The following is a 14,400-nucleotide window of genomic DNA, read 5'->3' on the forward strand; positions in this document are numbered from 1 at the left end:
TGATGACTCAGTGAGGTTAGGAGGGAAGTAACATTCTCATTTTGCAGATGACAGAACAGTTTTAGTAAGTTAAAAGAACATGCCCAAGGCTCCACAACTAATAAATGGTGAACTGTTAAATCTGTAACTACATATTCCATACTGGCTTGAAGAAAAGGCATGTAAAAAGATAAATTACAATACAATGTTTTAAGTAGTAGTCTGGGCAGATTGTTAATGTGAATCAGCATTCTGCTGTAGGAGTTGACCAAGTCTTCAGGGAAGAGGCAACACAAACCTGGTCTTGAATAGGAGTGTCAAGAGGGCAAAGGCTTGTTTCTTACCATTGTACTTATGTCACTAAAATGCTGTTTGGCATGTTATATGTGCTTGAAATACATTTTAGTTAATCAGGAAATTATTACATATTAAATAAATAAGCAGAGTCAACAACAAATGCCAAGACAAACAGTTGTGCAAGGACCTGCTATGTATAGGGGAATATTCATTGAGAAGAAGAATAAACATGTTTACCTGACTGGTATAAGTCAGTAACATAGTAATACCATTTCAAGGATAGCTTTTTTTTTTTAATTTCTTTATTGGGGAATTAATGTTTTATATTCAACAGTAAACGTTCGACAGTAAATACAATAGTTTGTACATGCATAACATTTCCCAGTTTTCCATATAACAATGCAACCCCCACTAGGTCCTCTGTCATCTCAAGGATAGCTTTTTAAGAAATAATTTTTACATTGAGTTCTGTTATGTGAAAAAGGAATTATATTTAGCTACAAGAGTAAAAAAAAAAAAAAAAGAGTCAGAGTGGGACCCAGTGATGGTGCACCTGGTTGAATCCTCATGTTACAGTGTGCAAGGACCCAGGTTCAAGTCCCTGGTCCCCACCTGCAGGGGAAGGCTTTGCGAGTGGTGAAGCAGTGTTTCAAGTGTCTCTGTTTCTCTCTCCCTATCTATCACACCCTTTCCCTCTCAGTTTCTGGCTGTTTCTATCCAACAAATCAATAAAAATATTTTTTTTAAAGTGAGTCAGATAAATATTGTTAGCGTAATTGTCTCAGGGTGAACTCATGAATTTATGAAAGAAAGGATTTAAAGTAACCCATTATAAGAAATGCACATTTGAGACAAAATGGATGGAACTGGTGGTCATTCTGCTTAGTGAAATAAGTACCAGACAGTTTTACTCATGTGGAATCTAGAGATCTTTTTTATATGAACGTGCCAAAAGGGGAAAAAAAAAATCCAAGCAAAACAAAGCAAGCAAACTAAGATTTGTGAGAACTATGGTGGTTATCTTTGGTAGGGTGGGGATACAGAACTTTGGTAGTGGGTGTGGTGTGGAACTATACATTAAAATCTTACAATCTTATAACAATCTATTGTAAGAAATTCACTTACCTTTTTTTTTTTTCTTTCAGTGATACGGGTACCTTATCTCCAGAAAAATGCTTGTTTGGGACAATGTTAAATATTGCTGCAGTTTTATGTAAGTAATGAGAATGATTTGAACTATCAAAATTGATAGCTACAGTCCCCCTTTTCTCCTCTAAGTCTTACTGTGTTACTTGCTTCTGTTTTGTTTAGATTTTTTTTCTTTTGGCAAGTTCATATAAATAAGATCTCTAGTTGCACATGAAATTTTATCACTGACTTGTTACTTTTATAAAAGACTTATTTATTATTCAAGAGAAAGGGGGGCTTCCAGTGGTAGCACAGTGGGTTAAGCAGTGCATGTGGCACAAAGAGGAAGGGCTGGTGTAAGAATCCTGGTTCAAGGCCCCGGATCCCCACCTACAGAGGTGTCCCTTCACAGGTGGTGAAGCAGGTCTGGTGGTGTCTATCTCTCTCCCTCTCTGTCTTCCCCTCTTCTCTTCATTTCTCTCTGTCCTATCTAACAACAATGACATCAGTAACAACAACAGTAATAACTATGACAACAAGGGCAACAAAAGGGAAAATAAATAAAATTTAAAGAGAAAAACAGAGAAACTCTTTAAAAAGAAAAGAGAGAAAGGGGAAAGAGTAGAACTTTGCTTATCTGTGACATAAGGTGGTGCAGGGAATTGAAATTGTGGCCTCTGAAACAATTTGTTTTTCTAACATATTAAGCTATCTTCCCAGCCCTCTCTAAAATAATGATCACAGAAGTATTCCTTTTTAAAGAAAATCAATTTCTAGAAATGCAAAATTATAAAACTAATATTTATTCTTTTTTTTTTTTTTTTTTTGCCTCCTGGGTATTGCTATGGCCCAGTACCTGCACTACAAGTCCACTGCTCCTGGTGGCCATTTTTTTTCCATCTTATTGGATAGGAGAGAGCAATTGAGAAGATAGAGAGAGAGATAGACACCTACAGGCTGACTTCACGACTTGTGAAGCAACCTCTCTGCAGATGGGGCACCCAGGGCTTGAACCGGGATCCTTGTGTGGATCCTTGAGCTTTCGTACTATGTGTGCTTAACCTGGTGCACCACCGCCCAGACCCTAAAACTATTTTTTTTAAAACAGTCATAGTCCTATTTGATTACTCATTTAATTAGAAATTTTAAAATATCACCAATTAATCTTTGAGGCCTACAGTAGAGTCATTAAGCAGGCAGTAGACAGCTGTAAACTGTAAGCTGCAACTAAGTTCAGCTAAATTCTTTAAGCTTAATTAATTTAAAAGTTAGAGAATAGCAATGGAAATGGGCTTTTATTTATTTAGTTTTGCCTCCAGGGTTATAACTGGGACTCTGTGCCTGCACTAGGAATCCACCGCTCCTGGAGGCCATTTTTTTTCCCCATTTTGTTACCTTTGTTGTTATTGTTCTTGTTGTTGTTGTTGTGTAGGACAGAGAGAAAGCAAGAGAGGAGGGGAAGACAGAAGGGAGAAAGAAAGATAAACACTGGTAGCACAACGGTTAAGCGCAGGTGTTGCAGAGCACAAGGACCGGCCTAGGGATCCAGGTTTATGTCCCCAGCTCCCCACCTGCAGGGGAGTCGATTCACAGGTGGTTAAGCAGGTCTGCAGGTGTCTGTCTTTCTCTCCCCCTCTCTGTCTTCCACTCCTCTCTCCATTTCTCTCTGTCCTATCCAACAATGACAACATCAGTAACAGTAATAATAACTACAACAATAAAACAACAAGGGCAATAAAAGGGAAAAATAAATATTAAAAAATGAAGAAAAAAGATAAACACCTGCAGACTTGCTTCACTGTTTGTGAAGTGACCCCTCTGCAGGTGGAGAGCTGGGGGCTCGAACCAGGACCTGTCCTTGGGCTTCCCCATGTGTGCTACCACCCAGCCCCCAGTGTTTTTATTTTTGATCAGTATTCTAATCCCAAGGGTGTCTCTTTGTACAGTCTTAAAAGATTTTTTGGGAGTTGGGTGGTAGCGGAGTGGGTTAAGTGCACATGGTGCAAAGCCTAAGGACCGGTAAGGATCCCGGTTAGAGGCCCGGTTCCCCACCTGCAGGGGAGTTGCTTCACAGGTGGTGAAGGAGGTCTGTAGGTGTCTGTCTTTCTCTCCCTCTCTGTCTTCCCCTCCTCTCTCCATTTCTCTCTGTCCTATCCAATAATAACTACAACAAGGGCAACAAAAGGGAATAAATAAATATTTTTTAAAAAGATTTTTCAAACTATGGCTGTTGTTCTGTTTTTCTCAGATTAGCTTTAAAAGGGATATCTGTATTTCTGGATATCAGAAATACAGATATCCCTTTATAAACTTTTTACTAGCAGCTTTATTCCTTTTTGTTTTTGTTTTTAATTACTTTGTGGTTTTCATATTATTTCTTTGTAGGCATTGCAACCATTTATGTTCGTTATAAGCAAGTTCATGCTCTGAGTCCTGAAGAGAACCGTATCATCAAATTAAACAAGGCTGGACTTGTAATTGGATTTCTGAGTTGCTTAGGACTCTCTGTTGTGGCAAACTTTCAGGTTCGTTTTAGTCCTGTATAGCTATTTTCCTGAAGTACATAAATATACATGATAAAAGATAAAAACCTAAAATGTTCACTTAGACCTTTTTATTGTTCCTTTACCCTAACAAAGTAGAATTTCACTGCCTTTTAAGAATACTTGGCTCACTAAGCAATAGCCACATTTATAATAAGTATGACTCATTCTCAGTAATCTCTTGTAAAATACATTATTAACACCTTTTCTTTTTTTTTAATTTTTATTTATAAAATAGAAATATTGTCAAGACCATAGGATAAGAAGGGTACAGTTCATTCCCACCGCCAGAACTCCATATCCCATCCCCTCCCTTGATAGCTTTCCTATTCTTTATCCCTCTGAGAGTATGGACCCAGGGTCATTATGGGGTGTAGAAGGTTAAAGGTCTGGCTTCTGTAATTGCTTTCCCACTGAACATGGGCATTGATAGGTCAATCCGTACTCCCAGCCTGTCTCTTTCTTTCCCTAGTGGGGCACGGTTCTGGGGAGGTGGGACTCCAGGACACATTGGCGGGGTTGTCTATCCAGGGAAGTCTGGTTGGCATCATGGTATCATCTGGAACCTGGTGGCTGAAAAAGCATTAAATACAAAACAGAACAAATTGTTGACTAAACACTTTTTCTTTTCACAGCACTGTTACTAGACTTAGTTGGAGATTACTCCAACACCAGAGAAGATTGATAGAAATTATTTCAAAAAATTATAGGTTAAACCCTTTTAATTTCTCCTCATAAAATTGCCACTCCTTTTGTTTTTAATTACACGTTGTGGTCTTATTCCAAAACTCTTCAGCTGCAGACTCTTAACATTAATTGCCGAAGTTTCTGCCACTTCTTGCACTGTCGAATTTTCCCATATTACCTAATGAGACATATGTGCATATTCTCTAGGATCTGTGTGCAGCATATTGAATATTTTAACAACTTCATTTTATTTTGTGGATTTTCCTGGCAGGGGTGTTCATTTTAACAAATGTTACTGAATAAAGTCAAAGTGTGATTTGATATCAGCAATTTTCTTTAAATATGCCTATAAATTATTCTCTCTTGCTTATATTCTTGTCCAGATGTTATCCTTCAACACCTGCATTACCAATACACAGCCTTTCATATGAGGAAGTAAAGAGAGGATCTCTAACCCTTCCAACTTTTTCTCAGAAAAAAAAAAAAAAGAATATTTATTTATTAATTTATGGGGTAGGGAGGGGAAGAGAGACTGAGAAAAAGAACCAGAGCATCAATGGCATATGCAGTGCTGGGCATTAGACTCAAGAGCTCATACTTGAGAGTCAAGCACTTTATCCATTGCACCACCTTTCAGGCTACTCTCAGAAAAATGTTAATGTTGACTGGGTGTTGGCACACACAGCTAAACATACAAGGACCTAGGTTCAAGCCCCGACTTACCACCTATAAGGAAAATGCTTCATGAGTGGTGAAGCAGGTCTTTGAGTGTCTGTCTTTCTCTCTCCCTCCCTGTCTCCCCCTTTCTCTGTTTCTCTCCTTCCTATCTAATCAAATAAATAAAAAAAAAAAAAAGGAAAATAATAGCCTCCAGAAGCAGTGGATTCATAGTGACTGCATGAGCCCCAGCAATAACCTTGGTGAGAAATAATAATAATAATTTTATAGTAGCAGCTAGCTATTAACCTTCATCAGATACCTACAAATGTTTTACATTCTTTTCTATTGATGTTCTTACAGATAAGTCCTTAGTAATATAGGCTGTGTAGTAGGTAGATAGTGCTTTTTAAAAAATTAATCTCTACTGTTTTAAAGTTTCCAATTAGACATTGATAAAATCTGTTTAGATATCTAATAACCATTGAGACATAAAACACTTAGTCATCTTATAAACTTATATATAGGCATAGTCTTTCTCTCTTATTCAAACTTTTTTCACTCCAAAAAGTTGCTGATTAATCTTTCCTATTTCTTATTTTTTAAAGAATGATTACTTCCAGTAAGTTCTTTAAGAATAATCAAAGTAGGGGCCGGGTGGTGTCGTTCCTGGTTAAGTGCACATGTTGCAATGCGCAAGGACCCAGGTTCGAGGCCCCCAGTCCCCACCTGCAGGGGGAAAGCTTTGCAAGTGGTGAAGCAGGGTTGCAGGTGTCTTTCTGTCTCTTTCGCTGTCTCCCCCTTCCTCTCAATTTCTGACAGTTTCTACCCAATAAAGATAATAAAAAAAAATTTTTTTTAAGAATAAAGTAGATGTAAGGGTTATACTTGCTACTGCCACAAAGGCCAAAATCCTAGTAGCTTAACATAGTAGAAGTTTATTTCTTTCCTAGGTGCATTTGGTATAGGTCATTTTGGTTGAAGGTGGCTTTCCTCCCACAGTGACTTATGGATCAGATACTAACCATTTTAGGGCTCTGCCATTCCCGAATTCTGTCTTCTATGTCCCAGTGGCCAAAACTGTGAAAGAGAACATGTACAAATCACATTTTGGCCTGGCAGTGATTCACATGCCATTACACTTAATTTACTTGCTAGGTCCAAGGATATATGGGAAAAGTCTTGCTGGGCATTTCTATATCTCATATGAGTGAGATTACTCAGTAGTTCCCTTCTATATAAGACTTTTTAGGACTGCTTTAGTGGTTAGTCATTCCTTTATCTTGTTTATCTGAAGAGAATTTTTTTTCTCATTCTTTCAGATATGAATGTTAACCTAGCTGAGCTGGGTATTCTTGAGAAGTCTTTTCCATTCAGAACATTACATATATCATGCCCTTTATTTACTGCCTTTTAATTTCTCTTGAGAAATCAGTTGGCAATTTTATGGTGGTACCTTTATGTGACAGCCCTTTTGCTTTTCTCTTGCAATATTTCAAATTTTCTTTTTACTTTTGTTCTTTGACACATTTTTTAAATTTCATTATTGGGGAATTAATGCTTTACATTCGACAGTAAATACAATAGTTTGTACATGCATAACATTTCCCAGTTTTCCATATAACAATATGGAAATAAGTTCTCTCTCATCCTTTTTGGACCTGTATTCTCCCCCCACCCCACCCCTGAGTCTTTTACTTTGGTGCAATACGCCAATTCCAATTCAGGTTCTACTTGTATTTTCTCTTCTGATCTTGTTTTTCAACTTCTGCCTGAGAGTGAGATCATCCCATATTCATCCTTCTGTTTCTGACTTAACATGAATTTTTCAAGGTCCATCCAAGATTGGCTGAAAACGATGAAGTCACCGTTTTTAATAGCTGAGTAGTATTCCATAGTGTATATTTACCACAACTTGCTCAGCCACTCATCTGTTGTTGAGCACCTGGGTTGCTTCCAGGTTTTGGTCATTACAAATTGTTCTGCTGAGAACATATGTGTACACAAATCTTTTTGGATGGGTGTGTTGGGTTCCTTAGGGTATATGCCCAGGAGAAGAATTGCAGGATCATATGGTAGATCAATTTCTAGCCTTCTGAGAGTTCTCCAGACTGTTCTCCACAGAGGTTGGAGCAATTTACATTCCCACCAGCAGTGCAGAATGGTTCCTTTGACCCCACAACCTCTCCAGCATTTGCTGCTGCTACCTTTTCTGATGTATGACATTCTCAGGGGAGTGAAGTAGTATCTCACTGTTGTCTTTATTTCCATTTCTCTGACAATCAAAAGACTTGGAGCATTTTTTCATGTGTTTCTCAGCCTTTTGGATCTCTTCTGTGATGAATATTCTGTCCATGTCTTCTCCCAATTTTTGGATGGGGTTGTTTTCTTGTTGTTGAGTCAGTGTGTCTATTCATGTTCAGTACCAAGCAGTTTTGATGACAATGGCCCTATAATACATTTTGAGATCTGGGAGTGTGGTGCCTCCAATTCTGTTCTTTCTTCTCAAGATAGTTTTGGCAATTCTAGGCCTTTTCTGGTTCCAGAGAAACATTTGCAGCATTTTTTCTATCCTCCTAAAATATGTGGCTGGGATCTTGATGGTGATAGCATTAAATTTGTGTATTGCTCTGGGTAGGATATTCATTTTGATTATGTTAATTCTTGCAACCCATGAGTATGGAATATGTTTCCACTTCTTTGTGTCTTTTTCAATTTCCTTGAGTAGTGGTTCATAATTTTCAGTATACAAGTCTTTTACTTCTTCAGTTAGATTTATTCCTACACATATTATTGTTTTGGGGGCTATAGTAAAAGGAATTGATTTCTGGATTTCAACTTCTTCTAACTTAGTGTTTGCATAGAGGAATGCCACTGACTTTTGAATGTTAATTTTGTGGCCTGACACCTTACTGTATTGCCTGATGATTTCCAAAAGCTTCTTGCTGGATTCCTTAGGTTTCTCTATGTATACTATCATGTCATCTGCAAATAGAGTTTGACTTCTTGTCTTCCAATCTATATGCCTTTATCCTTGGTCCTGCCTGATTGCTATGGCAAGAACTTCCAACACTATGTTGAATAGTAATGGTGATAGTGGGCATCCCTGTCTAGTACCTGATCTGAGGAGAAATGCTTCCAGTTTTTCACCATTGAGTATGGTGTTGGCTATAGCTTTGCTATATATATATAGACTCCACTCTTCAGGAATTTTCTATCCCCATTTTTTGTAGTGTTTTGATCATAAAGAGATGTTGTATTTTGTCAAAGGCTTTCTCTGCATCTATTGATATGACCATGTGATTTTTGGTCTTGATTTTTATTGATGTGGTGGATCATGTTGATTGATTTACATATATTAAACCAACCTTGCATCCGTGGGATAAACCCCACTTGGTCATATTAAACAATCTTTTTAATATACTGTTGTATCCAGTTGGCTAGAATTTAGTGCAATATTTTAGCATCTACATTCATCAGAGATATTGGTCTGTAGTTTTCTTTTTTGGTTGTGTCCCTGTCTGCTTTTGGTATCAAAGAGATGTTGGCTTCATAGAAGCTGGCAGGGAGTATTCCAGTGTCTTCAGTCTTCTGAAAGACTTTTGAAAGTAGAGGTATTAGTTCTTCCTTGAAATTTTTGTAGAATTCATTTGTAAAACCATCTGGTCCAGGACTTTTGTTTTTGGGAAGGTTTTTGATAACTATTTCAATTTCATTAGCTGTGATGGGCCTGTTCATGTTATCTACTTCCCCTTTATTTAATTTTGGAAGTTCGTAGGTATCTAGGGAATCATCCACTTCTTCCAGTTTCTCTAGCTTGGTGGCATATAGTTGCTCATAGAAGTCTCGTGTGATATGTCCAATTTCTGCAGTGTCTGTTGTTATATCTCCTCTTTCATTTACTATCTGATTTATTTGGGTCTTCTCCCTTTTTTGTTTTGTGAGTCTGGCTAAAGGTTTGTCGACTTTGTTCACTTTTTCAAAGAAGCAGCATTACTTTCGTTGATCTTTTGTCTGGTTTTCTTATTTTCAGTGTTATTTGTTTCTGCCCTAACTTTAGTTATTTCTGTCCTTCTGGTTGCTTTAGGGTTCCTTTGTTCTTCTTCTTCTAGGTCTTTAACATGTGCAATCAGGCTGTTGACTTGTGCTTTCTCTTTTTTCCTAATGTGTGCTTGTATGGCTATGAAATTCCCTTTCATACTGCCTTATCTGTGTCCCAAATATTTTGATAGCTTGTGTCTTCATTTTCATTGAGCTCTCAAAACATATTGATTTCTTCCTTTATTTCCTCTTTGACCCAGTAGTTGTTAATTAGTGTACTGTTGAGCTTCCACATTTTGGGACTATTATTACTAATCTACATCTCCTGAGTTTTCTAGTTAGTTCTGTGTCCCCTGGTCTCAGCACAGGGCCTCTTCCCTGATGCTTCTGAGGGCAGTAGCAATGGCGACTCACAGTTTTATTTCGTGAGTCTTAGAGGAGTCCTCTCCTCCCTTCAGCCATCTTTTTATTGGTGAAACAGACTGGAGGTTGTTTATCAACTGGTAAACTGCTGGACTGTTGCCAGCTGTTTAATCTCTCTCTAGACTCCTCTCTGTCCACGAGCTACACGTATTTGCACTCACTGCTGATTTCGTGGGTTCCTGAAGTTGTTCTAGTCCTGTCTTGTTGTGGTCCCAGATGATCTTTTGAAATATTTAATTTCTGACACTTAAATTGCTCTTATATTAGAATTGCAACTCCTTGCCACCATCATTCTCAGCCATACTAAACCCTTTATTATCTGTTTTACTCCTCTTTAAGTAGCCATCTAGCATACTATGGGTCAGCTTATTTCTGAAATTCATCATTTATTATTTGTGTTCCTTTGAATGTAAAGTCTATGTGGGTTAGATTTTTGTCTGTTGTGTTCACTTAGAAAAGTGTTTAATTTTGAGGGGTGAATAAATAAGAATTTCAAATTATTGAATAGTCAAATAATTCAATAATTCAAATTATTGAATTTCACATATGAAATAACCTAGTTTTAGTGTAAAACTCAGGTTTATGCTGAGATTACTTCAACTAATAATGAAAAAAGATGATTTTAAGATATAATTTATTAGAAGTCTACAGAAATTTTCCATTCAGTGAATGTCCTATTTAAATTTCTGATTTGTAATTGTAAATGATGCGTTAGCAATTCATTTTGAGTTTCTGTTGTTATGTCTTCTTTCTACCTCAGAAAACAACCATTTTTGTTGTACATATATGTGGAGCTGTGCTCACTTTTGGTATGGGCTCATTATATATGTTTGTTCAGACCATCCTTTCCTATAAAATGCAACCAAAAATTCATGGCAAACAAATCTTCTGGATCAGACTATTTATACTCATCTGGTGTGGAGTAAGTGCACTAAGCAGTATCCTTTTGCTAAAAAATGTTGCTGTACTTGTGAGGGAATTAAATAAAAATTTTAAGTTTGTTTGTTATTCCTAGTACATTGTAAGTGGAATTGTTGTCATATTGTGTGAGAGAATCCTGGATTAGTAACCCCAAATTTAAGGATCTGAAACATTATTCATATTTTAAATAAAGCATGTCCTCCCCGAGAACATCTTTATTACAGAAGTTTATGACAGAACTGCTGATTTACTACACAAAGAAGAATTGACTGTCCATACCAGTTCATAATTATCCCCTGGAGACATTTAAATTTTCACTGCTACTGTTTAACAGAAAACTGGATTTGGATCTGAGAAGGAAATGCATTTAATTCTCAAACCTTTGAAATGATTTTGCCATTGAATCTAGTTAAAACTTGTAGATCTCTGAAATTATTCCTTGACTTACTTTTTTCATAGTGATGATTTCCTCATCACTTTTGCACCATGGCAGATTTGACACATATATAGACCAGAAACTTCATTGGAACCCTGAGGACAAAGTACGAACATAAAGTCTATAAAACTTATTTTAAAATTAAAAATGTATTATTTGGTTTGACTTTGAAATATTTTTTTTTACTTCCTTATCACTAGAAGTTGAGCACCTTCAGTGAAAAAAAAAAAAATCAGTTATGTATTAGGATTTCGTATTGTAATAGTTTATATAGAACTATATTCTTCTGTCACCCGTAATCTGTGTATTAAATTTTTAATTAGTTATTTGATATTAATTTTGCATGGTAATAAGATAATAGGGGTATAATTCATACCCACCACTAAAACTTAGTTCCATTTCCCCCCCCCAAGCCTCCAAGGATAACCTCATAATTCTCCCAAGACCTTAGAGCCAGGTTTGGCTACCATGTTTTTTTTCCATGTTAATGTGTTTTAGTTCTGTATTTTCCACATAAGAGTGAAACTATCCAGAACTGGGGAGACAACATAATGATTATGCAAAAACATTCATACTCTGAGGTCCCAGGTTCAGTTCCCAGACCAAGGCAGAGTAGTGCTCTGATTGATGTCTCCCTCTCTTCTATCCTCACATTAAAAAAGAAAAAGAGTAAAACAATCTGATAATTGTCCTTTATTTACATACTTTGTTAAACATAATCATTTTGTTCTGAAGGATACAGTGTCATCATTTTAAATTGTAGTATAGTATTCCATTGAATATATATCCCATATATTCATTTTTTGTGATTAATACTAGGTTATAAGTCTGTAAGATTACACAGAGTTTTTGCAGAAATTGACTCCTTAATATGAATGTATTTTACAACATAACCAATTGAGATCTTTTATTGTTATACTTGTCTGCACTGAAAAGCTTTCTTCTACTTACTGTTATCTGAAAGCTTATTTTGTACTCTAGTTTCTAATTTAATAGCCATCTGAATAGAGAGTATTTAGGATGCTGAGAAAAGAGATACATTCCTACTAAATAGATAATAAATTGAATTCATGTTTTTATAAACCAGTGATATTTTGGATTATTTTTGAATTATGCCCTTGTTAGGACATATTTTGTGAGAATAAGCAAATACCTTATTAGATTCTTGTAACTATAATCCATATAATTCCAGGCTGTATAACAAAAGTGGGGAGCATATAGCCTGCAGGCCATTTAAGATATGTGAAATTATTTGGTCAGAGCTGGCCCTGCCAAGGCAACCACAGCCTTTTTCATAGCAAATTTAAGGATTAAGTTATTATTTCATATGGCCCTTGAATTATAGATATTCAAATGACCCTTGCCAGAAAAGAGGCTCCCCACTCCACTCTTTAAATTAACACTAAGTTTATTCATGAGTATGGTTTCCTTAAACATTTTTAGTGACATTATATGAATTGTATGGCTTTTAGAAAAGATAGGGACTGTTTTATTGTAGAGTAGAGATTTTCCTGTATGTTCTAGATTAAACTGTTGATAAGATAGTTAGAACACTTTCCTAACATCTGTCTTTAGCTTTCCAGATACGTTAAAAAATCAATGATTTATCATCAGATTTCAGTTTGTAAGAAATATAATTTTAGGAGAAATTATCAATCATTTGTTTGAAATTTCGTGGAACTATTCTTTTTTGTTTTTTTCCATTGTCATTCAAGGGTTATGTGCTTCATTTGATCACTACTGCAGCAGAATGGTCTATGTCACTTTCCTTCTTTGGTTTTTTCCTGACTTATATCCGTGATTTTCAGGTAAGAATACACAGAATTAGTTTTATTCAGTCAAATTTCCTTTATGTGGAATGAGAAAACTTTCTGTAGGCAAGTTGCTAGTTTCTCTGAAAATTGACTTTACTTAAAATTTGGCAACATAAACAGTGATACCAGAAGAGTAATTTTAATTTCTCAAATGATTTTTGTTGTTGTTGTTGTTGTTAGTATATTACTAGCAAGCTAACTTGCCCCAGCTTTAATGGTATTACAATAGACAGTATAACAATTATTGTCCTCTTGCTACTGATAATAGATTTATTTTTCTAATCATAAAAGATAGCCTACAGAACATATGAAAGATCTGATCTTTCTAGAACAGACTTCTATATATGTTTTTCTTTATGTTCCAGAAAATTTCTTTACAGGTGGAAGTCAATTTACATGGATTAACCTTGTATGACACCGCTCCTTGCCCTACTAACAATGAACGAACAGGACTACTTCCCAGAGATTTATGATGAATGTATAAAATATTTCTATGATGATTATGTTTCTCAGGGATTGAGGAAATGATCATGAAAGTTACTTTTCTATGAAAATTTCAACCAGTTAATCAAGACTGACAGTGAAAAAGATGGATGCTGATCATTAAGAGACATGAAATGAGCCAGTTGACATGTTTTAAGGCATCTTCAAGAGGACTGCATAAAACTGCTGTACTTTTTAATAACCCCAGGAAATAATACCAAAGGAATAAAACACTGTAGGACTTTTTCTTCTTTACTTAAGAGAAACAGAAGTAGATCAAGCATTCTGAAAAACTCAGCCTCTCACATTTTTTAAGTCACCGTAAAATGTTTTGTTTCAAGCACTTTTAGCAGAGACACTTTAAGACCTCAGATAGTCTGCATTGCTCAGCAGCTCCTTTAAATTAGGTTTTAAGCAAAGTTTTACAAAGTACATTTCTTACAGCTTTTCTAACTTTTTTTTTTTTGAATACTTATAAAGGGAAACAGACCTGAATTCCTGTGAACTATTTCATTACTTAAACTTTTGCACAAGAGTATCTAGAAGTCTTGATTTGACTTCTGCCACCAGGTCAATTACTGTTTTGGTCTATGACACATGCTTTTAATTGTTTCATGAAGCTTAATCTCTGGTATGATATTTTACTAATAAATGAGAGAAGTAGCTACCCATAAATTTACTCTGATCACGTTTTACATAAAAACATGTATTATATAAAAGACGTTTGAATAATATCAGGTATTACTAATATCAAATAAAAGACACTTAAAACTTTAGTGATGAGCTTCTTAAATTTTTATTTACAGCCATTATAATTACTTGTAAATGTAGTCTCGAACAAGAAAATACTAACTTTTTAAAGGAGCTATGATCTTTATAGAGCCTAATTTCTAAACAATAAAAATCAACAATTTAAAAAGCCTAGGTATAAAATAATTGTAATACAAAGATTCACCAAACTAAGTTCTTTCTTTCTCATCATGCAAATGAT

General features: G+C 35.8%; 1 protein-coding gene across 10 annotated transcripts in view; it reads left to right on the forward strand.

The window, feature by feature from the left end:
• The window catches only part of DRAM2 (DNA damage regulated autophagy modulator 2), a 44,474-nt gene extending 30,289 nt beyond the window's left edge, over positions 1-14,185 (forward strand). For 8 of the 10 annotated variants that reach the window (XM_060201899.1, XM_060201900.1, XM_060201901.1 and 5 more), the window contains 6 exons: positions 1,422-1,489; positions 3,790-3,929; positions 10,516-10,693; positions 11,136-11,218; positions 12,828-12,920; positions 13,292-14,185. In XM_060201899.1, the coding sequence (XP_060057882.1) occupies positions 1,422-1,489; positions 3,790-3,929; positions 10,516-10,693; positions 11,136-11,218; positions 12,828-12,920; positions 13,292-13,399 (670 nt within the window). In that variant the 3' untranslated portion in view covers positions 13,400-14,185. The remainder of the gene's footprint in view (positions 1-1,421; positions 1,490-3,789; positions 3,930-10,515; positions 10,694-11,135; positions 11,219-12,827; positions 12,921-13,291) is intronic. The other 2 variants (XM_060201902.1, XM_060201903.1) reach the window with 2 other exon arrangements.
• Positions 14,186-14,400: the final 215 nt, after the last annotated feature.

This window comes from Erinaceus europaeus, chromosome 11 (assembly GCF_950295315.1).
Source record: "Erinaceus europaeus chromosome 11, mEriEur2.1, whole genome shotgun sequence".
NCBI classification, from domain to species: Eukaryota; Metazoa; Chordata; class Mammalia; order Eulipotyphla; family Erinaceidae; genus Erinaceus; species Erinaceus europaeus.